The sequence below is a fragment of the Theropithecus gelada genome, chromosome 4, assembly GCF_003255815.1.
Source record: "Theropithecus gelada isolate Dixy chromosome 4, Tgel_1.0, whole genome shotgun sequence".
Taxonomy (NCBI): domain Eukaryota; kingdom Metazoa; phylum Chordata; class Mammalia; order Primates; family Cercopithecidae; genus Theropithecus; species Theropithecus gelada.
The window spans coordinates 114,769,669-114,795,642 of NC_037671.1; the positions used below are offsets into that span (position 1 = coordinate 114,769,669).

A 25,974-nucleotide genomic window follows, 5' to 3' on the forward strand; every position below is an offset into this window, starting at 1 on the left:
TTTTTTTTTGAGACGGAGTCTCGCTGTGTCTCCCAGGCTGGAGTGCAGTGGCCTGATCTCGGCTCACTGCAAGCTCCGCCTCCCGGGTTCACGCCATTCTCCCGCCTCAGCCTCCCAAGTAGCTGGGACTACAGACGCCCGCCACCACGCCCGGCTAGTTTTTTGTATTTTTAGTGGAGACGGGGTTTCACCATGTTAGCCAGGATAGTCTCTATCTCCTGACCTCGTGATCCACCCGCCTCGGCCTCCCAAAGTGCTGGGATTACAGGCTTGAGCCACCGCGCCCGGCCAGTAATTGTGGTCTTTAAAGGTGCAGGCATACCTTTCTTAACAGTAAATGTGTTCAAATTGTATTTGTGATTTAAATTTATCACTTAATTCTTATTTAATCTAGGAGAGTTTGTCACTTTTAGGAATTCTCTGGTAAACCCTCTTATAAAGTAAAGAATTTTTCAAACAAGTGAATGATCTTCCCCGGGGTGTCTTTCTTTGTACATACGGATTTTCATGGACTAAATTTCTGGAAAGCAGCCAAATTCCTATTCATCTTTAGTGCCCCTTGTCAGACTCCTGCCCCAGGGAAACTCCCGCTACCTCCCTGCTGTCTCTTCTTGCATTTTCTTTCTTTTCTCCCTTCCCCTTTGGTAGCTCTTTAAAGTTTTAGCTTACCTCTCCAGAGGTTTTAGACTAGGAGACTCACCTACACACTTACTCCTTTTATCTAAAGGCTGACTCAATAGTAAATATTCCACAATAGCTGCCTGGGAATGATAATAATGATAGAACCGTGTGAAATAATCTCACTTATCCTCACCACACTGGATGAAGGTCTGTTACTCCTATTTTGCACCTGAGGAAACTGAGGGTCATAGGGATTAAGTGAATTACCCATAGTCATGAGACTAATACGTGACAGAACAGAAACACATGGAACATCTGTAGGAATCCAAAGTTGCGTAAAGTTTTTGTGGTCATAATCCTTATAGTTGATTATAAGTGGAAGTTCTTTTTTCCTTTCAATGCCTACCTTCCTGTTGACCCCATCTTTAGAGATAATCAAGATTCCAGCATTTAATTCAAGTAGAATAATAGCATCCCTGTTGTTCCGAGTGAGGAATTTAGATTTCTGAGGGACTCTAGATCAGCACTGTCCAGTAGAAATATAATGCAGCCTCGGCCGGGCGCGGTGGCTCACACCTATAATCCCAGCACTTTGGGAGGCTGAGGCGGGCAGATCACAGAGGCAGGAGTTCAAGACCAGCCTGGCCAACATGGTGAAACCCTGTCTTTACTAAAAATACAAAAAATTAGCTGGGCATGGTGGAGGGTACCTGTAATCCCAGCTACTCGGGAGGCTGAGGCAGGAGAATGGCGGAAACCCGGGAGGCGGAGCTTGCAGTGAGCTGAGATTCGGCCACTGCACTCCAGCCTGGGCGACAGAGCGAGACTCTGTCTCAACAACAACAACAACAAAAAAATTAATTTTGAACAACACAAATAATATGTTTCTTGAAATTAATTTTAACAACGTATTTTATTCAACCCAGCGTATCTAAAATATTATCATTTCAACATGTAATTAATAATATTTTTTCACTCTTTATACTAAATCTTTCAATTTTGCAGTGTACTTTACACTTACACTTACAGCACATCTCAGTTTGCACCAGGCATGTTTCAAGCGCTCAGTAGCCACATGTGGCCTCTGAATACCATATGGCACAGTGCAGTGCATTCCTCTAGATGGAGGAATACGCAATTCACCAGACCTCTCTTCTGCCTGGGAAGAATTCTCTGAACTGATACTTTGGCTGTGGCTTGAAATACCTCTCAAATCCGTATTCAGAAAGGGCCTTTTCCCTGCCTATTGTAACAGCTGACTTATTGTCTCGCTGCCTGCCTGCTCACCCACCACCAGTCTGTCTGTCTGTTGTAAGCAGGGTCATTCTTCAGTGGCCATTTCTGACCATTATACTCTCCTGCCTAAATTTCCATGGACTATGAACAAGTTCTCGATCACTACATAAAGTTCCCTTCTGTATTGGCCGCTGCTTGCCTCTTCAACCTGGTTGCCCACTACTTGACCACATCTGGAGCCATGCAGCTGCTGGCTGTTTATTCTGAGATGCTGCTCTGCTCCCTCCCGCCTCCTCTCTGAGCCTGTGTGTCCCCTCTGCTGTGTTGTCTCCTCTTGTTTTCTCATTTGGCTACCTCTGCTAGTCCTTTAGCAAAGGGGTCTGTCTGGTGTACATCCCATGGTATACTCTGCGTATTGTGTAGCACTGATCACACGCTGTTGTAATTGGTGGCCTAAGTGTCAGCCCCAGTCTTTTCTAGGTTGAGGATAGGAATGAAATCATACTTACCTTTCTGTCACAAATACTAAGCACGGACGGCCGGGCGCGGTGGCTCAAGCCTGTAATCCCAGCACTTTGGGAGGCCGAGACGGGCGGATCACGAGGTCAGGAGATCGAGACCATCCTGGCTAACACGGTGAAACCCTGTCTCTACTAAAAAATACAAAAAAACTAGCCAGGCGAGGTGGTGGGCACCTGTAGTCATAGCTACTCGGGAGGCTGAGGCAGGAGAATGGCGTAAAACCCAGGAGGCGGAGTTTGCAGTGAGCCGAGATCAGGCCACTGCACTCCAGTCTGGGCGACAGAGCGAGACTCCGTCTCAAAAAAAAAAAAAAAAAAAAAAAAAAAACTAAGCACAGACCCACACATATACTAAATACTTAAGAAATGTTTAAAGAATAATGTGGGGCCGTTAATATTTTTACCTTTCTTTTATTTCCTCCTTTCCTTCCTCCAGTGCAGTGACCCTGAGCCATAACTCCTGTTTTTATTTACTACCTGAAACAGCTTCAACACGTCAAACTTCAGAAATCAAAACAAGTGCATTTGTAGTTTTAGACCCTAAATAATGTTAAAGCCATAATCAGATTCAGAGGGCCTCCTATGGTGTCATTGTAGTTCTGTTCAAAGCACTGTGAGCACGGGGAGCATTATTCCATAGAGGCCTTTAACCATCTGGCGCTTAAATTAACCACCATCTCTTTATTCCACAACTATTACAGGCATAGTCCTTTATTTCTTGCCATAGTAGAATCTGCCTAATGAGAGCTAAAACAAGGTCTCAAAAAATTTCCTTATTCTGATTTCTGTGGATCAGAATTGAACCAGGTATGAAAGAGTCTACATATGTGAAGTTATATAGTATTACAATAATGGCTATTTGTTTGGCAAACCATGTGAGAAATCATAAATTTTGGGGAGGCCAGGTTTTATCAAGAATTTTATTTTCGCTCTTATTGTAGCAAGCTTACCTAAGGACCATAATAGCAAATTAGTAAGTACATCATACTTTGAAAAATCGCATCCTGTATATATTCTAGAAGTTACATGGTTTTATATATGACCCTAAAGAATGTATTCTACCTGTATCTTAGTTGGTTCTTTTATTTTTTTAAATCAGGGAAGGAGCTGCTGTGTTTTGGAATGTGAAAGACAAAACTGTAAGTGTAAATAAAAATGTGAAAGTGTAAAAATGTAGTTTTGTGAGAATGAACTAATTAGCACAAACTGAAACATTAGAAATTAATAGATAATGCACAACTTATTTGCTCTGTATTATATGATACTTATCAGTTTCAGCTTCCAAAATATATTGTATTTTGGGTTAAGAGTTCCTGTGTTTTCCTTTCTCTAGACACACACTAGTTTGTGGACAATCAGAACCATCCTAACTATACTGCACACAGAAAGAAGTACTGTACACTTTGCATGTTGTACTATACAAAATATATACACAGTTAATTGGAAGCTGGTTGCATTGAGGGTTCTTTTAGGTCAAGTTGTCTAGAACTTACTAATGGGAAATAACTTTTTCAATATCCAAATCAAGATTTGTTTAACACAACCATTTTAGAGGCAAATTGGTAATCTCCATTAAAGCCTTTATATTTAACCCAGCAATTTTACACCTAGAAATTTATCCAAAGGAAATAATCATAACTATTCATGATGATTTTTGTACAAAAGTGTTCATCAGAGCAATATTTATAATGGCAAAAACTAGAAATTACCAAAATACACAATAATAGTTTGTTAAATACATCCATATACTACAGTTATACTACAGATTCCCTTAGAAATCATGTAAAAAAAAATCTATTTCTGGGAGATTACCATATATATAATACAGTTACATTAAAAGAGCAGATTATACGGCCAGGCACGGTGGCTCACACGTGTAATCCCAGCACTTTGGGAGGCCAAGGCCGGCAGATATCTTGAGGCCAGGCGTTCGAGACCAGCCTGGCCAACATGGTGAACCCCATGTCTACTAAAAATACAAAAATTAGCTGGGCGTGGTGGTATGCACCTGTATCCCCAGCTACTCGGGTAACTGAGGCACAAGAATCACTCAGAGGCAGAGGTTGCAGTGAGCCAAGATCAGGCCATTGCACTCCAGCCTGGGAGACAGAGGGATACTCTGTCTCAAAAAAAAAAAAAAAAAAGGTTACGAAATATAACCAATATAATCTCAGAACTGGTTAAAACACATGCTTTATATAATCCCAATTTTACTAAAGGAAACACACACAGAAAATATAAATGACCAATAATAAGAAAATACAAGTTGGCTGTTTGAAGTTGCAAAGATGTAAAAGGCTGATAAACCTCATTTTCTTAAGAGTAGTTTCATAAATGTTTAGATTCTACATTTGAAAAAACTACTTTGGAGAGCAGGCTAGCAATATCATAAGTGTGGGCCAGGTGTGGTAGCTCACACCTATAATTTTACCACTTTGGGAGTCTGGGGTGGGAGGATCACTTAAGCTCAGGAGTTCCAGACCAGTCTGAACAACATAGTGAGATCCCATCTCTACAGAAAGTTTTTAGAGCTGGGTGCAGTGGCTCACGCCTGTAATCTCAGCACTTTGGGGGACCGAGGCTGGTGGATCACAAGGTCAGGAGATCAAGACCATCCTGGCTAACATGGTGAAACCCCATCTCTACTAAAAATACAAAAAAACTTAGCCACACCTAGTGGCGGGCGCATGTGGTCCCAGTTGCTCAGGAGGCTGAGGCAGGAGAATGGTGTGAACCCAGGAGGCAGAGCTTGCAGTGAGCCGAGATTGCACCACTGCACTTCAGCCTGGGCGATTGAGCAAGACTCAAAAAAAAAAAAAGTTTTTAGAAATTAGCCAGGTGTGGTAGTGTGTGCCTGTAGTCCCAGCTACTTGGAAGATTGAGGCAGGAGGATCACTTGAACCCAGGAGTTTGAGACTGCAGTGAGCTATGATTGCATCAGTAGCATCACTGCACTCTAGCCTAGGTGACAGAGTGAGACCCTGTCTCTTACATATATACATATTGTGTAAGTGCACATATCTTTTTATGTAGCAATTCCTAAAGAAATATTCCCACAAGGCCATGAAGACCTATGCACAAGTATGGCACATTGCAACATTGTAATAGTAGAGAGTAGGAAAAATTCCCCATGGAGGACACACCTAGGTTGGTTAAATAAATTGCAGTTCCCTTGTTAAGGAAAATAGTGTTGAAAATGTTCATGTGCATAATATGATCCTATTTTACATAAAAAGCAGCATAAATAGGTACATATATACACATAAAAAGTCTGGAAGGATATGCACCAAGTTTAATCATGGTTGCCTCTGGGGATTAGGATTTCAGTAGGGCAGAGAGAAAGAGATGATCACTTCCCACACCTGTGTGGCTTAATTTTGTATCAGTATATTGGGCTTTACTTTTCATTTTTTTTCTTTGCACAACATGCAAAACAGTACTTGCACAACATGCAAAGTCTACAGTACTTCTTTCTGTGTGCAGTATAGTTAGGATGGTTCTGGTGCCACCACACCCAGATAATTTTTGTATTTTTTTGTAGAGACAGGGTTTTGCCATGTTGCCCAGGCTGGTCTTGAACTTTTAGCTCAAGGATCCACATGCCTCTGCTTCCCAAAGTGCTGGGATTATTAAAGATATTTAAAGAATACAAATTATAATATTACTAGTGATTTTCTTTGGGTTGTGGGATAATGATAACCTTGATTTTCTTTTCCATTCTCATCTGTGTTTTCCAAATGTAAAAACAAATGAACATGTCATCCTGATTACTTTAATATCACAATGGATTTGATTTGCCTTTTCCTTAAAAACATGCAACAGAAATAATGCCTGTAAGTGTAATGAAGACTGTTATAAGCATTAAAATCATAACATAATTGAACTGAGGGAGTCAGTTATGATTTCAAGTTAATCTTCCTTTTCTTCTAGGTGAAGCATGTGATGAAAGTTCTAGAAAAACATGAAATTCAGCCCTATGAAATCGCACTGGTACACTGGGAAAATGAAGAACTTAACTACGTAAAAATAGAGTAAGCAGCTTTTCATCAAATTTATGAAAGGGGCACTTGGAATAAATTAGGTAAAGCAATAGAGGAGACAAATTATTATGCATATGGAAACTTTTTTTTTTTTTTGAGACGAAGTTTTGCTCTGTCACCCAGGCTGGAGTGCAGTGGTGCGATCTCAGCTGACTGCAACCTCTGCCTCCCGGGTTCAAGCAATTCTTCTGCCTCAGCCTCCCAAGTAGGTGGGACTACAGGCGTGCACCACCACGCGCAGCTAGTTTTTTGTATTTTTAGTAGAGGCGGGGTTTCACCATGTTGGCCAGGATGGTGTCAATCTCTTGACCTTGTGATCCGCCCGCCTCAGCTTCTCAAAGTGCTGGGATTACAGGTGTGAGCCACTGGACCTTACCTGGAAACTTCATTTTAAGAAAAAAGTGGCCGGCCACAGTGGCTCACACCTGTAATCCCAGCACTTTGGGAGGCTGAGACAGGTGGATTACCTGAGGTCAGGAGTTCAGGACCAGCCTGGTCAACATGGAAAACCCAGTCTCTGCTAAAAAATACAAAAATTAGCTAGTTATGGTGGTGGGAGCTTGTAATCCCAGCTACTCGGGAGGTTGAGACAGGAGAATTGCTTGAACCTGGGAGGCGGAGGTTGCAGTGAGCCGAGATCGCGCCATTGCACTCCAGCCAGGGTGACGAGAGTGAAACTCCATCTCAAAAAAAAAAAGAAAAAGGTTACTGGTACAAAGTCTAAACCATATAATAAATATTAGAAGATAAACATAATTTTTTGAACTTCTCAGGCTATCCACAAGTTAAAACAAGTCAATAGTATAGCCCCAAAATGGAAATTTTAAGTTTCTAGGCAGCATAATCCAATAAAGTAGTATCCTTTTATCAAATGAACCTATCAAATTATTCCAGTAAATTTTTCCTTAATCCAGTTTTTTCCTATTGATTTTGGGGTGAGGGTGGTATAAAAAGGAAGTATAGTGAGGGGCAATCTGAGAGACCCACTTGTAGAGGTGTGGGTACTGGAAGAAGTGGGACCTGATGTACCATTTTCACTAAGATGTATGGGTAGGCAATGTTCTAGCTGATTTTCCTGACTCAGCCAGAGGAAAAAAATGAAGAGATGTTAGGGCTAAGACAGAGGCAGTATGAACAAGATGGTAGTGTCTTTTTCCTCATGGAGTTACCTGCCCGGTGGAATATGAGTCTTTGCAGGTTCTTAAGAAAGGTAGTGTTGGCCAGGTAGGTGACTCACACCTGTAATCTCAGCACTTTGGGAGGCCAGGGTGGGAAGATCACCTGAGTCAGGAGTTCAAGACAGCCTGGCCAACATGGTGAAACCCCATCTCTACTAAAAATACAAAAATTACCCAGGTGTCGTGGCAGGCGTCTGATCCCAGCTACTTGGGAGGCGGAGGCGGAGAATTGCTTGAACCTGGGAGGTGGAGGTTGTCATGAGCCGAGATTGCACCACTGCACTCCAGCCTGTGCAACAGAGTGAGACTCTGTCTCAAAAAAAAAAAAAAAGCATTAAAAGCAGAGCTTTGGGAAGATTTGGAAGAGAGACAGAGACTAGCTATAGAAAGACCAGATGGGGATAAGAGCTGAGTAATCAGCACTTAGCACCAATAGGGCCAGTCACGGTTTTTTGTTGTTGGTTTTTTTTTTTTTTTTTGAGACAGAGCCTCTCTCTGTCGCCTAGGCTGGAATGCAGTGGCATGATCTCGGCTCACTGCAACCTCCGCCTCTGGGTTCAAGCAATTCTCTGCCTCAGCCTCCCGAGTAGCTGGGATTACAGGCGCCTGCCACCATGCCTGGCTAATTTTTGTATTTTTAGTGGAGATGGGGTTTCACCATCTTGGCCAGGCTGGTCTTGAACTCCTGACCTCATGATCCACCCACCTCAGCCTCCCAAAGGGCTGGGATTAGAGGTGTGAGCCACCGCACCCAGCCACAGTTTTCTAAGTGCCTTCCGTGCATTATTTCATTTAATCCTGAGAAAAACCCTATAATTGCAGCTAACTGGCTTTCAGATGAGAATTATTGAATCCTGTCTTGCCAAAGGGCACCTGACCTGACTGTGAGTCAGCCTGAGCCCAGTGGCGGCTGCAGTCAGAGGTAAGAATGTAAACCTGAGAGAGACAGCAAATGAGCAGCCCATAGTTTTGTTATCTTTAGTGGTTATTCAGCCCTTGGCCTGCGGATATGGCTCCTGTGAATCCCCTTTCTGTGTTCTATTAGGTTTACATTACAACGGCAAAAACCGTGATGACTTTTCCACCAACCTAATACTACCATATCAAACTACTGCTTACTAGACCCTTGTGTGTGTGTACGCTTATCCACACAGTCTGTGAGGAGTAAAAATCCTCAGTGCTTAGGATCCCAGTCAGCTATTTTGTTTCGTCAGAAACACTGTCCTGGCTGCCACCTACGTGGTTATTATTTGAGTTCTGCCACGATTCCAGGGATCTGCTCAGCTCTGTGGCATGGGTCGAGCTCACTCATAAAGCCTCTTGTGGCCGAGCACAGTGGCTCATGCCTGTAATCCCAACACTTTGGGAGGCCAGGGTGGGCAGATCACTTGAGGTCAGGAGTTCGAGACCAGCCTGGCCAACATGGTGATACCCTGTCTCTACTACAAATATAAAAATTAGCGGGGTGTGGTGGTGCATGCCTGTAATCCCAGCTACTTAGGAGGCTGAGGCAGGAATGTCGCTTGAATCCAGGAGGCAGAGGTTGCAGTGAGCTAAGATCATACCGCTACACTCCAGTCTGGGTGACAGAGCAAGACTCCGTCTCAAGGAAAAAAACAAACAAACAAAAAACCTCTCGTGACTGCTGTCTTTGCTTTCCTTCCTCCATCTGAGGCTGTCATAGCAGATACCGCCTCTCAGCCCTCCATCAGGCCCCTTGTCCCCCTCCCTTTGGCCGTCTCTTCTTGTCTGACATCTTTTGTGAAGGTTTACCCTGTACTTTTTCCATTTACTTGTGATGTTTATATTCACATGTTCCCCTCTTCCCCCATCCCCTGTCCAGGGTTCTCCACAGTCACATATTCATTTTCACAACTTATTTGTCTCCCTCCCCAACCCCACCATGTCAGTGTGAGTTTAGATTACACTCCATATATAGTTTTATATGGAGCATTTTTTCACATAGAAATTTACTGTGAACGTTCTCCTTTTTATTAACTATCCTTCCACAGCACACTTTTAAGTTTTTCTTGTGTGGAGTGACTATTACTGAGCCAACCCCTACTGAACATTTGGTTTCTTTCCTAATTTTTTACTTTTAAACACCATTTTTTAAAGTTTTCAGCTGGGCAAGATGGCGCACACCTGTAATCACACCACTTTGGGAGGCCGAGGTGGGTGGATCATTTGAGGTCAGGAATTCAAGACCAGCCTGGCCAGCATGGTGAAATTCCATCTCTATTAAAAATACAAAAAAAATTAGCTGGGCTTGGTGACGCACGCCTGTAATCCCAGCTACGGGGGAGGCTGAGGCAGGAGAATCACTTGAACCCAGGAGACAGGTTGCAGTGAGCTGAGATCGCACCACTGCACTCTAGCCTGGGCGGCACAGTGAGACTCTGTCTCAAAAAAAAAAAAAGTTTTCTTGTGCACAAATTTTTCTTTGCGTCTTAGATTATTTCCTTAGGATAAACTCCTAGAGAGGGAATTACTTGGACCAAAGGGTATGAGAACATTTGTAACACTCCTGATATAAATTGTCAAAATGACCTCCAGAAAGACGATATGATGTCTTTTTCAAAGGAAAAGTTAAAGTGCTTTTTAAGTTTAGAAGGTATTATCTTTTTGCTTTTCACAGGGGACAGTCAAAACTTCACAGGGGGGAAATCAAGTTAAATTCAGAGCTGGATTTAGATGATGCCATTCTAGAGAAGTTTGCTTTCTCCAATGCTCTCTGCCTTTCTGGTAAGTTCCTACTGCTTATAGGATAGGGCACTACAGCTGTCATTTCATTGAGGGAAGTTTAAATATGTAGTAACGATTTTTGAAGTATATTTTCAGAATACTCAACAAAGGCTTAGCATTCCTTTTCCTTTTTTTGCCTCCGTCAGAAAAAATATCTGGTATAAAAGGTAGTACTGTGCTGAAGTTACTCGTTCCTTATTAATTGTATTAATAAAGCTTAACCTTTCCAAAAGTAGTTTTTAGATGATTATATTAGCCTTTGTTTTTTTCTCTTCTCTCTATGAAACTGTTATTCTTAGATAGTCTTTAATCCAGACAGAGATGCCCAGCCTCGTGTGACTGGGCACAGGTCCCGGTATAGAAAAACATACTCTAGTGTTTCATAGCAGTGGGACCCAGAGTCACAGTGGCTGTAAGTTTGTTCTGAAAGATCCATGTCCCGAATAAAACTATAGAAGTTCTTTAAGAATTTCTTTCGCCAGCAGTCTACCTTAGATGGCTGCTGCAGCATCCTGTCCATCCCACCCTGAGGGGCTTCGGAGATTTCTGAGGTTTAGTCCTCGTCCTGAGGAGCAAAGGAGAGGCCAGGAAAGTCTTAGTCCCTCCTGCAGAGCTACCCATGGTATCAAGCTGTACCCTACCCTCCTCAGTTTCCAAGATGTAATATTAGAAAATCAAGAATTCTACTAAACGTAGTTTTGGTCTACCAACAGTTCATGGAAAGCGATTCAGTTTCCTCTGTCTACTTTAATTCTGTCCTTTATGATAATTAACTGTTCTCAAGTTATATTTTCAAGGTTTTTTTTTTTTCCAAGTACTTTTTCTTAACCTATTATTGAAATAGTAGTGAAGATACTATGCAATTACGTATTTTATATAAATGTGAATATGATGATAAAGAAATGTTCCATTATTAATTTTTTTCCCAGTAAAACTGGCAATTTGGGAAGCATCACTGGATAAATTTATTGAATCTATTCAGTCAATTCCTGAGGTAATTATATCAATTTTATGCTTATTCAAGGATTGATTTTTATATGGAAAAAATATGAATTTCCCAATGTAACAATACATAGTTGTCCCTCAGTATCCGTGGGAGATTTGTTCTAAGACCCCACTGGATACCAGAATCTACCAATGCCCAAGTCCCTGATATAAAATGGTAAATATTTGCCTATAACCTATGCGTATCCTCCCGTATACTTTCAACTATCTCTAGATTACTTATAATACCTAATATAATGTAAATACTATGTAAATAGTTGTTTTACTGTATTGTTTGGAAAATAATGACAAGAAAAAACAGTTTGTACATGTTCAGTACAGATGCAGCCATTCTTTTTTCTCTAAATATTGTCAATTTGCAGTTGGTTGAATCTGCAGTTGCAGAACTTATAGAGGGCCGATTGTTTAGGAGTACAACAAAATTATTATAAACAATAAGAAAGCTACACTAAACTTAAGCAAACTAGAACTCCCAGTTGCATGTAAAATGGCAAAATAAGAAACTTCATATTGATTATTTTATACTTTTTAAAACTTCAAATTGTTTTCCTCTGTTGGTGCAGTTGGTGCAGTATTTTTTTTAAAAATATTAATATAATTGAAATGGGGTCTGGCCATGTTGCCCAGGCTGGTCTCGAACTCCTGGGCTCAAGCAATCCTCCAGCCTTGGCCTCCCAAAGTGCTGGCACTACAGGCCATGAGCCACCATGCCCATCAGTTGCAGTACTTTTAATGTAACTGAATTAAAGAAAAAAGTGAAATGTTCCCTAAGAAAGGAAATTATGACCACTTTTCCTGATTTAAGAAAGTGTTTGATAAATTATGAGAAAAATAGTGGCACGAAAAATACATATAAAGTTATATTAACATTTCAGTATACATTAAAAATCATTTTATTGTAATTAACTGTCTTTGTTGTGAAAGAGTAATCTAATTATACTTTGGAAAGGAGGCCCTGCTTTTCCACTAAGAGATTAGGAATGTATATATCATATGAATTGCTGATGAGAAGGGAAATGAAAAAAGGGAATATACAATTTCTACCTAATAAAGTTTTGAAATTTCAAGGTGAGTTAAGACATTAATCTGGGAGACAGCCATACTAAAAAATATTTACATAGGATCCATATCGTGCCACTTCAGATTTTGCCCTGTTGACCAAATGCTTATTAGAAAGAGAGATACATGGTTTTTTGGTTTTTTGATTCCCTCTCAACTAGGCTTTAAAAGCTGGGAAGAAAGTGAAACTATCTCATGAAGAAGTCATGCAGAAAATCGGGGAACTCTTTGCCCTAAGGTAAAAGTTTTCTCTCTAAATAAAATATTTCATATATTTAACAATCTCAAGAAAACATTCCCATAGTTCTGTGGTAAAGAGCAAACATTTACTCCTTTATGGGAATTGTAGCTGTTTTCATTTCATTGGTTATAAGCAGGGAGAACTCTCACCCATTAGAAGTAGTTGGGCTGTGTTAAGACTGTACTGAAAGAAATTATGCATGTGCAAAAGAGATCACGATTCATCTACATTAAACCCACATTAAGGAACACAGTAGATGTTCTTTGAAGGTAGAGAGACATATTCCTGAATTTGGTTAATGGGAATTCTCTGTAAAACTGTATCACTGCATCCTAATGCTAACTAGACCTAATTGCTACAGAAAAGTTTCTTTGAATCTGAGACACCAAGATGCCACTGGAGAGAAAAACTGCTGCCAGTTAAACTATGACAATACTTTTTTTATCAGAGGATTAAAATTTTACACTTACTGAAATAGCTTTTAGTCTTAGCTGGATATAAATTATATCACATTCCCTCTTAGGCATATATGAAAAGGAGAGCATAAGAAAATAAATTATTTAAAGCAAAGACAAGTAAGTCTCAACTGCCACCTGTCAGACACCATTAATTTTAAGATGCCTCGAGATGTTAAAATGGGAATAACTATGTCTAAAAACTGATGAATCATTTAAATAAGTGTCTGGAAAGGTTTTCAGCTTATTTTATTCTTGTAGTTGTCCTAGGATTTATGGAATGAAACATCCCAGATGTTGGTGTTTTTCTCACAGGCAGCATTGTCCAGTTTATCCCTTCTAGCATGTGGAATGAGTTACCAGAGCTCATTGCAAATGCTCACCTAAGACTTGTTTTTCCACATTCTCCTTAGACGCTCTGCCTGGAGAGAAGTGGTAGTGTTTCATTGTCTATGTATCTCTCATAGCTCAGGATTTCTAGTTCAGGGTACCAGCAAAAATTAAAAACCCATCCATCAGGAGCATCGTGTAGCAGATCTGAGGCCTCAGATTCTCTGAGAAGTAGGGTACAGAGATTCCTCTCTCCTGTTCTCTTGGTCATGCAAGTAGAATTTGGTATTAGTGGATTATAATATCCAAACTGAATAGTTAGGACTAAATATACGTAGGTTTGTGAATAGTTTCTATAAAGGCTTACTTTTATTAGCCTGTTTTCTTACTTATACAATAAAAATGCTTATTTGTTAATACAAGGAATGTGATACATCTGTGAAAATAAACGTGGCAAATATTTGAATAAAAAACTAAATCTAAATTTATATAGGGTATGATCCCATTTGTGTAAGCAAATAAAAATATTCATATTTATCTTTATATGCATACACATATACATGTATTTGCTTGCACACACATGCATGTATGAATACAGAAAGATCTGGAAGGACCCAGCAAAGTGTCTCTACAGGCCTGTCCTTGGGGAGAATAAAGGCTTTGAGTCATGTGGTAGCATAAAAGGGCCTACCACTATTTTTCTGAATCCTTCTCTAGGATAGTTTCCTTTTTTTTTTTTTTTTATCATGAACATAGTATGTATGTATTACTTTTTTTTTTTTCCAGTCAGGGTCTCGTCCTGTCACCCAGACTAGAGTGCAGTGGCATGATCATAGGTCACTGAAGCCTTGATTTCCTGGGCTCAGGGATTCCTCCTGCCTCACCCTTGTGAGTAGCTGGGACCACAGGAGTGATCTACCACATCCAGCTAATTTTTAAAATTATTTGTAGAGACAGTGTCTCAAACCCTTGCTCAAGCCATCCTCCTCCCTTGGCCTCCCAAAGTGCTGGGATTACAGGTATGAGCCACCACATCAGCTTATGTGTACTTTTATAACTTAGATTTTTATTTCGTTAAATATCTAAGTGTAAGACCAGACGCAGTGGCTCACACCTGTAATCCCAGCACTTTGGGAGGCTGAGACAGGTGGATTGCTTGAGGCCGGGAGCTTGACACCAGCCTGGCTAACATGATGAAACCCCATCTCTACCAAAAATACAAAAATTAGCTAGGAATGGTAGTGTGCGCCTATAATCCCAGTTTCTTGGGAGGCTGAGGCACGAGAATTGCTTGAACCCAGGAGGCAAAGGTTGCAGTGAGCCAGGATCACACCACTGCACTCCAGCCTGGGCAACAGAGCAAGATTCTGTCTCAAAAAAGAAAAAGGCCGGGCATGGTGGCTCACACCTGTAATCCTAACACTTTGGGAGGCCGAGGCCAGTGGATCACCTGAGGTCAGGAATTCGAGACCAGCCTGACCAACATGGAGAAACCCTGTCTCTACTAAAAGTACAAAATTAGCTGGACGTGGTGGCGCATGCCTGTAATCCCAGCTACTCGGGAGGCTGAGGCAGGAGAATTGCTTGAACCCGGGAGGTGGAGGTTGCGGTGAGCTGAGATCGTGCCATTGCACTCCAGCCTGGGCAACAAGAACGAAACTCTGTCTCAAAAAAAAAAAGTAAGCACAGACTTCTTATATTAAAATGTAGAAATTAAGAGGGAGAGTGTGTATGTGTATGCTTGCTTGTCTAGTGTTTGCATAAACACTGGAAGGATACAGAGGAAACTAGAAGGGACTACTGATAGGGAAAGATACAGATAAGAATAAGAGTAAGATTTATCAATTTTTACCTGTTTATATCTTCTTGATCTGCTCAGGAGGCTGAGGGAGGAAGATCACTTGAGCCCAGGAGTTTGAGGCTGCAGTTAGCTATGATTGTGTCACTGCACTCCAAATTGGGTGACATGTGAAGACATTATCTCTAAAAAAATTTTTTTAATAAAAAACAAAAAAGTGTGTACATATTAAATTTTTTTTTTTTCAGATGGGGTCTCACTCTGTTGCCCAGGCTGGAGTACAGTGTCACAATCTTGGCTCACTGCAGCCTCTGCCTCCCAGGTTCAAGTGATCCTTCCACCTCAGCCTCCCAAGTTGCTGGGACTACATGCATGCACCACCACACCTGGCTAGTTTTTGTATTTTTTTGTAGAGATAGGGTTTCGCCGTGCTGTCCAGGTTGGTCTCGAACTCGCAGACTCGAGCAATCTGCCTGCCTTGGCCTCCCAAAGTGCGGGGATGACAGGCATGAGCCGTCATGCGTGGCCATAAAATTTTTAAGAAAAAAAGCTTAGGCTGGGCATGGTGGCTCACGCCTGTCATCCCAGCACTTTGGGAGGCTGAGGTGGGCAGATCACGTGAGGTCAGGAGTTCGAGACCAGCCTGGCCAACTTGGTAAAACCCTGTCTCTACTAAAAATACAAAAATTAGCTGGGCGTGGGCACCTGTGATCCCAGCTAACTGGGAGGCTAAGGCAGGAGAATCGCTTGAACCTGGGAGGCGGAGGTTGCAGTGAGCTGAGATCATGCCATTGTACTCCAGCCTGGGTGACAAGAGCGACTCTGTCTCAAAAAAAATAAAAATAGGCCGGGCACGGTGGCTCAAGCCTGTAATCCCAGCACTTTGGGAGGCCGAGACGGGCGGATCACGAGGTCAGGAGATTGAGACTATCCTGGCTAATACGGTGAAACCCCGTCTCTACTAAAAAATACAAAAAAACTAGCCGGGTGAGGTGGCGGGCGCCTGTAGTCCCAGCTACTCGGGAGGCTGAGGCAGGAGAATGGCGGAAACCCGGGAGGCGGAGCTTGCAGTGAGCTGAGATCCGGCCACTGCACTCCAGCCTGGGCGACAGAGCGAGACTCCGTCTCAAAAAAATAAAATAAAATAAAATAAATAAAATAAAAATAAAAATTGAAAACAAAATGAGTTTTTTTCTGTCTACTTCATAAATAACGTTGGTATTAAAGATTGAATTAATTTGGTTCAGAATTTCGAAACCCGTTTGTAAATGTTATTTACACATTTGTTGGAAGTATTTTGCAAAGGTCAGTGTTAACACGTGTTTTCAGCCAGATGCAATGCCACATGCCTGTAGTTCCAGCTACATGGTAGGCAGGAGACAGCTTGAGCTCAGGAGTTCAGGTTGCAGTGAGTTGTGATCACCACTGCACTCCATCCTGGGTAACATAGCGAGACCCTCTCTCTTAAAAAGAAAAAAAAAAAAAGTTTTCATAAAGCACCATGTAAATATTAAATATAATAGAAACAATGATTTTTAATTCAAGATAAATAAAAAGTTATAATTTTCCCTTTTTTAAAGGCACCGTATAAACTTGAGTTCAGACTTCTTGATTACTCCTGATTTCTACTGGGACAGAGAAAACCTGGAAGGACTTTATGATAAAACATGTCAATTCCTTAGCATTGCCCGAAGAGTTAAGGTATGTATTTTGCACTTTTAATGAGAGAAAAAGACACGTTGTTGCCTGTAAATTGAATGTTTAACTGCTTGCAGAGAAATATCGTTTGACTTCCATTCAAATCTCTTTATATTTCCCCTTCTTGTCCTCTATACAGTCACTTTTCAATTTTTTGTGTCAAAGAATCTTCTGATATTAGCTCTACAGACTAGATAAGGTTAGTGAATAAGATGAGAGTTTGGAAGCCTAATGGTCCATCAGGAAGTTCTTGTCAAGTATCAAGCAAGAGTTCCTGACTGCCCCTGATCTGTCATGGTGACAGTGAGAATAGAAATAAATTTAAGGAAGAATCATACAAGACAAGTGATAGGTAATGGCAGACCATGGAGAAGGAAGAATAAAGGATGACTGATGTTTGCCTGGAGGTGACAAGTAGAAAGGTGGAAAAACAATGAGAGGTCAGAGAGGAGATGCTGAGATTAGAGTAGCAACAAGATATCCAATTAGCTCCATCAGGTAGGCATTTAGAAGGGCAGAAGCAAAGTCGAGAAGAGAGACGTGTATCAAGAAATCCCAGCACTTTGGGAGGCCAAGGTGGGTGGATCACCTGAGGTCGGGAGTTTGAGACCAGCCTGGCCAACATGGCGCAACCCTGTCTCTACTCAAAATACAAAAATTAGCCAGGCATGGTGGCACGCACCTGTAGTCCCAGCTACTCAAGAAGCTGAGGCCAGAGAATCACTTGAACCCAGGAGGCGGAGGTTGCAGTGAGCTGAGATTGAGCCACTGCACTCCAGCCTGGGTGACAGAGTGAGACTGCATCAAAAAAAAAAAAAAAAAAAAAAAAAGCTGTAGTGATGGAGGTAGACCACATGTGGAAAGAGCATAGAAAACAGAAAATTGACATTAGTATAATGTGTACACATAGTTCTGTGACATTTCGCCACATCTGTAGATCCATGCAACCACACGATCAAGACACAACTGTGCCCAGTGCAGTGGCTCACGCCTGTAACCCCAGCACTTTGGGAGGCCAGAGGTGGGCAGATCACTTGAGGCCAAGAGTTCAAGACCAGCCTGGCCAATATGGTAAAACCCTGTCTCTACTAAAAATACAGAAATTAGCCAGGTGTGGTGGTGCATGCCTGTAGTCCCAGCTACTCGGGAGGCTGAGGCAGCAGAATTGCTTGAACCCAGGAAGTGGAGGTTGCAGTGAGCTGAGATCGTGCCATTGTGCTCCAGCCTGGGTGTTGCAGCGAGACTCCATCTCAAAAAAGCAAAACAAAAAGACACAAAGCTATTTTATCACCACACAGTTCTTCCTCATGCTACCCTGTATAGTCACACTACCCTCCCCTTACCCAGACTGTCCCTAACCCCTGGCAGTGAGTAATCTCCATCTCCATAATTTTGTCATTTTGAGGATGTTATATAGAGTCATACAGCATGTGACTTTTTAACTGGCTTTTTTCATGGAGCATAATGCCCTCAACTTGGATCCTTCCAAATTGTTGCTTGTATCAAAGTTCCTGTCTTCCTGTGGTTACTGAAACATTTTCTGGTATTTCATTTTGATGTTATTTTTTAGTATATCTCTTTGCATAGATATTTAGTAGTTGCTCTGGTTATTACATCATATGTATATAACTTATTACAATCTACTGATTTCAACATCTTGCAGATTAAATGAAGTATAGAATCTATTTCCCTGATGGGTGATTAGATGCAGAGAAAAAAAAGAATCCTTATTTCTTCTATATTCCTTTACCCTTCCCTATTTATAATTTTCTTAACTATTCTTCTGCAGACATAGGAAACTTCATCAGATAATGTTATAATTTTTGCTTCAACCATCAAACATAATTTAGAAAACTAAGAAAAGTAAAGTCTATTGTATGTACCCATGTTTTTATCCTTTCTGTTCTTTTTTCCTTCTGATATTCTAAGATTTCTCTTACTGTTTTTTGTTTTGTTTTGTTTTGTTTTCTCTAAGAACTTTATTTAGCCATCCTTTTAAGGTAAGTCTAGTGAGACAGATTCTCTTAGTTTGTCTTCATCTGAGAGTGTATTAATTTTCTCTTCATTCCTGAAGGATATTTCCTAGAAACAGGATTCTGGGTGGACAGTTTTCTTTCTTTCAGCACATGAAAAATGCCATGCCACTTTCTTCTGACCTCCATGGTTTCTGATAGGAAATCTTTCATAATTCTATGACATGTGCATTTTATCTTTTATCATTTCACAAAGTCTTTGAGGCTCTGTTCACTTCTTTTCCAGTATATTTTGTCTCTGTTAAGACTGGGTAATTTCCTTTGTTTCATCTTCTAGTTCATTGATTCCTTCCTCTGTTACATTCATTCTGCTGCCCATCATTGAGTTTTTTATTTCATTTATTGTATTTTTCAGTTCTAAAATTTCCATGTTTTTGTCTTTGTATCTTCTGTTTCTTTGCAGAGACTTCCTGCTTTTTCATTTGTTTCAAATGTGTTCAGAATTGCTTATTGAATCATTTTTATGATGGTTGCTCTAACATCATCTGATAATACCTAACCTCAGATACCTCTTTTTTTTTTTTTTTTGGCTTAGCATATTTATTTTAAGATCGTCCACGTGGCTACATTTATCAATATCTTTTTTTATTGCTAAGTAGTATTTTCCATTGATACAAATATACCAAAATGTGTTTATCCATTTACTCATTAATGAATATCTTGGTTGTTTCCAGTTTTTGACTAATGCAAATAAAGCTGCAGTGAATATTCAAGTACAAGTCTTTGTGTGGACTTGTGCTTTCATTCCTTCTGGTTAAATATCTAGAAGTGGAGTGGTTTGGACATATGATACGTATATATTCAACTTTAAAAAAACCTTCCAAACTGTTTTCCAAAATAGTTGCACACTTTTACCTTCCTACCAGCAACCTGTGAAAGCCCTGTGGCTCCACATGCCCCCCACGCTTGTATGGCAGTCATTTCCATTGCAGTCATTCTCTCGCAGTGAGTGGTAACTCACTGTGGCTTTAACTGGCATTTCTCTAATGACTAAAGGTGTTGACTGCCTTTTTCATATTCTCAATTGCCATCCGTATATCTTCTTTCATAAATGTCTGGTCACATTTTGTGCCTGTTTTTCAATTGTGTTTTTTGCTTGAGAGTTTGTATTGAGAGTTACTTATATATTATGGATACAAGTCCATCAGAGATATGATTTGTAACTATTTTCTCCCAGTCTGTGGCTTACTTCTCATTCTCTTAATAGTGATTTAGGACAGTAGAAACTTAATTTTGATTAAAGCCAATTTATCAATTTGTTCTTTTAAGGATCATGTGTTTAGCGTTGTGACTAAGAAATATTTGCCTACCCAAGGTCATGTAGATTTTCTGCAATGTTTTCTTCTAGAAGTTGTATAACTTTAGGCTTTACATTTAGAACTGTAATGAATTTGGCTTAATTTTTTTGTATGGTGCAATACATGGATCAAATCTTTTTCTGTGTATTCACTTACTTATTTATCACGTGTGGATATCCAATTGTTCAGCCCATCTGCTGAAAAGACTATCCTTTATCTGCTGAGTTGTCTTTGTCAAAAATCAATTCACTAGCAAGAGCAATTCTGCACTGACCAAGTAAGGACCTCTGAAAATTTGTTCCTTCATAAAAGCAATGAGAATGTGGGTGAAAATTGTCAACATTAACTTTTTCAGAACTCTGGAAATTAACCAAAGGCTTGCAACAATATGAGAAATATTTACCAAAAAAATTAGATGAATCTTGAGAAAAAATCAAGCTTTGTGGCATTTTAACTTGCTCTATTCCCATCCCCTCCTTCTGGAACAGGAAAGACTTAAGTTACAGCTCCTATGATGGGGGAGGTGATGGAAAAGAGCGTGTTGTTGGAGGGAAGGACACGGGTCCTGCAGCAGTGTGGGCGTCTTGGGAGCGGAGCGTGTAGCAAACACAGGGGTCTTGTGGGAATGTGGTGAGGAAGGCCTGAGACAAGGGCAGGACTCAGATCTCATGCATCTAGCCACCCCAGGCCAGGATTTGGGTCTTTTATCTTGAGGTTCATGGAAACTCTTAATGACTCTTATGCTAGAGAGCGGAGAGGCTCAGCCTAGCACTTCAGAAATCCCTCTGGTTGTAGTTGGGGGAGGTTAGCCTAGGATGTGGGCTGGGTGGGTCTGTAGTCCTGGGAGTAAACTCATCTTCCCTGAGCTGGGCTGTAGAAGGCAAAGGCACTCGCAGCCTCAGAATTATTGACTCCACCAGGGAGATACCTCTTGATGTTAGCGTCTACTGATTGTCTTTTCTTATTCCCTCCAACTAATTTTAATACCTCCAGTTTCCCTCATTGCCTCAAGTGTTCTGGCTTCATATACAAGGTCCTTCCTATTGTATCCCTTTTTCAATCATATTTCCTACCAATCCCCATATTCACTTTGTATCACATCAAAAATAAAGGATTAGCCTGGGAAACACAGTGAGACCTCATTTCTACTAAACGGTTTTTTAAAAAATTAGCCAGGTATAATGGCATGTGCCTGTAGTCCCGGCTACCCTGGGAGGCTGAGGCAGGAGTATTGCTTTAGCGCAGGAGTTTGAGGCTGCAGTGAGCCATGATCATGCCACTACATCCCAGTGTAGGTGACAGAGCAAGACCCTGTCTCAAAAAATAAAAATAAAAAATACATGATTTATAATTTCAAAACCCTACCATGACTTATTGAATGCTATGTTCCACTTTAGTGTCTACACTTTTTTCCTCTAAGCTAGACACTGCCCCTTGCAAAACCACATCAAAGGTATCTGCAGTTGTCACTCATCTTGGTACCACCTATTCCTCTGTAGGTGTCTTCCAGCACAGGACAGTAGAGATCATCACCACTGTCAGGGCAAGAAAACCAAGCTATGTTGCTCTTAGCTGACACAGAAAGATTGTTTAGTGATGGTTTAGGAATCAAATTCAGTGGACTCCATCAATACAGTTTTAGATACCAAAGGTCTAACTAGACACCGATTTGACAATCAATTATCTGGTCAAACATGAAAAGCACTGGACTTTCTTGGTTGTCGACTGTGCACACAGGCTGAAGATCCAGAGGAGGCAAGGGAGGAATACTGAAAGCTTTATACAGATGAGGTATTTCCTGTGGTTGTGTTAGCTATTCCTGTGTAACAAATTACCCCAAAACTTGGTGGACTGAAACACCCACTTACTGGCTGGGCACAGTGGCTCACGCCTGTTACCCCAGTACTTTGGTAGACCGATGCAGGCAGATCATTTGACGCCAGGAGTTCAAGACCAGTCTGGCCAACGTGGTGAAACCCCATAAATTAGTCAGGCATGGTGGCATGCGCCCGTAGTCCCAAGTAGCTGATTCTGGAGGCTGAGGCACGAGAATCACTTGAGCCCAGGAGGCAGAGGTTGCAGCGAGCTGAGACTGCACTACTGCACTCCATCCTGGTGACAGAGTGAGACTCCGTCTCAAAAAAAAAAAAAAATGAAACACCACTTACTATCTCAGTTTTTGTGGGTCAGGAATCGGTGCAGCTTAGCTGGGTCCTCTGATGCTGTGTTTCTCACAAGGCTGCAGTCATCTCAGAGATTCACTTCCTAGTTCACTCGTGGTTATTGGCTGGATTTGGTTCTTCTCAGGCTATTAGATTGAGGCCTCAATTCCTCATAAGCTGTTGTCCAGAGGCTTCTCCATAGAGCATCTCACAATGTGGCAGCATGCTTCACTGGAATGAACAAGTAGGGGAGCGATATGGCTTAGATCTGTATCCCTGCTCAAATCTTGTGTCAAATTGTAATGCCCCGTGTTGGAGGCAGGTCCTGGTAGGGGGTGATTGGATCATCAGGGTAGATTTCTCATGAGTGGTTTAGCACCATGTGCTAAACAGTGGTGCTGTTCTCGTGATAGTGAGTTCTGGCGAGGTTGTTTAAAAGTGTGTAGCACCTGCATCTCCCCTCGCTCTCTTGCTCTCGCTTATGCCATGTAAAGTACCTGCTCTCCCTTCACCTCTCACCATGATTGTAAGTTTCTGGAGGCTTCCCCAGAAACCAAGCACATGCCAGCATCATGCTTCCTGTAGAACCGTGCAGAGCCATGAGCCAATTAGGCCTCTTTTCTTTATAAATTTGCCAGTCCCAGGTATTTTTTTATAGCAATGAGAGACTGGACTAATACAGAGAGGAAGAGTGACTGTCAGGAAGAGAATGCTAGTAAAACAGAAGTCACACTCTTTTGCAACCTCATCACAGAAGTCACATCCCATCACTTTTGCTGTGCTCTCTTTGTTAAAAACAAGTTAGGGCCGGGTGCAGTAGCTCTTGCTTGTAATCCTAGCCCTTTGGGAGGCTGAGATGGGAGGATCACTTGAGGCCAGGAGTTCAAGACCAGCCTGGTCAACATAGTGATACTCCATCTCTTTAAAAAAATTTTTTTTCTTTAAAGCAAGTTATGGCCAGGCGTGGTGGCTCACGCCTGTAATCTCAGCACTTTGGGAGGCCTAGGTGGGTGGATCACCTGAGGTCAGGAGTTCAAGGCCAGCCTGGTCAACATAGTGATACCCCATCTCTTAAAAAATTTTTTTTTTTCTTTAAAGCAAGTTATGGCCAGGCGTGGTGGCTCACGCCTGTATCTCAGCACTTTGGGTGGATCACCTGAGGTCAGGAGTTCAAGGCCAGCCTGGCTAACATGGTGAAACCCTGTCTCTACTAAAAATACAAAAATTAGCTGGGCATAGTGGCGGACGCCTGTAATCCCAGCCACTTGGGAGGCTGAGGCAGGAAAATCACTTGAACCCAAGGGGGCAGAGGTTGCAGTGAGCCAAGATCGTGTCACTTCACTCCAGCCTGGGTGAAACAGCAAAACTTCATTTCAAAAAAAAAAAAAGGCAAGTTATTAGGCTGAGCCTACTCTCGAGGGTAGGGGATTACACAAAGGTGAACACCAAGAGGCGGGGAGTCTTTGGGTGACATCTTAGAAATCTGCCTACCACAGTGGTTTTGAAAAAGATGGAGAAAATTCTAGAAACATACTTTATGACCACTGCCCCACATGATCCTCATACTAATAATTACTTTAATGGTTGCCAGCTTCAGGCCATCAAAGATGGTGGAACCATTGCTGATCTCATTGTGTTCTGAACTGTAGCAAGCCAAATGCCACTGCTCTCGGTTTGGACGAGAACGTTAATGCCAAAATTGATGATCTGATCTTTGACCTGGGTGGCATTTGTTATCTGTCCATCCTCAGTATTCAAGATGGAATTGCTGAAGTCAAGTCTACAACTGAGGATACCCACCTGAGTGAAGAATACCTTGACAACTAAGTGCTCAGCTGTTTCATGGCTGAGATCAACTGCAGGTACAGAAAGGACACCTGTGAGAACAAGCAGGCTGCCCAAGCCCCTTCGGCCTCTACTAAATGTACTCTTCATTCTGGTGTCGGGGCCAATTTGAGATTGAGTCCCTCCATGAAGGGGTTCACATCTATGCCTCTGTGCACATGAGCAGCTGGAAGAACTGAAAGCCACCCATCCCTGGCACCCTACACCTGTGGAGAAAGCCATAAGCAGTGTCACCCAGACACACCACCAGTCCTTCACGGGTGGCTCCATCTGTATCCCCAAGATTTAAAATCTCCTATAGGGCCGGGCGTGGTGGCTCACGCCTGTAATCCCAGCACTTTAGGAGGCCAAGGTGGGAGGATGGCTTGAGGACAGAAGTTCAAGGCCAGCCTGACCAACATGGTAAAACCCAGTCTCTACTAAAAATACAAAAATTAGCCAGACATGGTGGTGCATGCCTATAATCCCAGGTACATGAGGGGCTGAGGCACAAGAATCACTTGAACATGGGAGACGAAGGTTCCAATGAGCTGAGATTGCATGACTGTATTCCAGCCTGGGTAATACATTGTCCAGTAAGACATTTCTCCAAAAAAAATAATAAAGTAAGATAAAGTCTCCTACAGGAAGAACTAGAGCTGAATTTATTTACAGGCAGCATGATCTTGTATGTAGAAGACCTGAAAGAATCTACAAAGAAGCTACCAGAATAAGTGAGTTTATCAAGGTTTCAAGATCAATGTATAAAAACGGTTATCTTTCGTTATACTACCAATACACAATTGGAAAATGAAATTTTAAAAATACTGTTTATAGTAGCACCCAAAACTTGAATTACTCAGGTTTGAATTGAGTGATTCAACTATTCCAGAATAATGTTAATTAATCATTGGAGTAATCTGAGCAAGCTAATTGTTTATTTCATTCCCATCTCACTCTGGGACATCGTTTTTGGTGTGAAATCTCCTGCAGGAGTTATGAAATACCTAAAAGGTCTCAAAACTACATTTCTCAGTTTCTCAGCATCCCAAAGGCAGTTCAGACTCGTTGGATGATGTCAAGGTTATTTAGAAGGGGTTGAAAGAGTTCACCCTGCCTTAGGCTCAGCATAATGTTGGCATTACAGTCTTCCAAGAAAACAGATGGAACAAAGAGTGGCGGGGTTTTTTTTCTCCCTCAAAAAGTAGAAGGGTCTTGAGAAAATAGGGGTGAGTAGGCATAATATATGCTAAAAAGTTGAGCACAGAGGTCCAGATGCAGAGAGCAGTTACACAGTGTCATGGGACAGAAACTAGTTGGCAGTGGATCCCTCGCTCCATTTTCTCACGTCGTTATCCCCCGAAGTCCTGTCTTTGAGGCTTCTGTCCCCATGCCACCTACTCCGTGAACACTTGTTTGTTGTCATGACTTCTAATCCCACATTCTCCTGGTGATTTTCAAATGTCTCTCTCATCCCAGTCTCTCGTCTGCCTTCCAAACGTTTCTAGTTGCCCCTCAATCTCACAGATCTTCCTCATTTACATATCTCATTGCATCCTTTTAAAAATTGTGTGTGCACCGTTTTCCACTAGAATGTAGGCCCCTTGAAATCGGAGACCATGATTATTTTCTTGCCTGTTCTTGGCAAAGGCCTCATATACAGTATGTCCTCAAAAAATATTTGTAGGTGGCCGGGCGCGGTGGCTCAAGCCTGTAATCCCAGCACTTTG

At 41.6% G+C, this 25,974-nt stretch overlaps 1 protein-coding gene across 2 annotated transcripts in view; it reads left to right on the forward strand.

Annotated features, from left to right (window-relative positions):
- RMND1 (required for meiotic nuclear division 1 homolog) overlaps positions 1 to 25,974 on the forward strand; it is a 50,442-nt gene that overhangs the window by 19,457 nt on the left and 5,011 nt on the right. For both annotated transcript variants that reach the window (XM_025383046.1, XM_025383047.1), the window contains 6 exons: positions 3,478 to 3,517; positions 6,309 to 6,409; positions 10,235 to 10,341; positions 11,271 to 11,335; positions 12,567 to 12,643; positions 16,810 to 16,930. In XM_025383046.1, the coding sequence (XP_025238831.1) occupies positions 3,478 to 3,517; positions 6,309 to 6,409; positions 10,235 to 10,341; positions 11,271 to 11,335; positions 12,567 to 12,643; positions 16,810 to 16,930 (511 nt within the window). The remainder of the gene's footprint in view (positions 1 to 3,477; positions 3,518 to 6,308; positions 6,410 to 10,234; positions 10,342 to 11,270; positions 11,336 to 12,566; positions 12,644 to 16,809; positions 16,931 to 25,974) is intronic.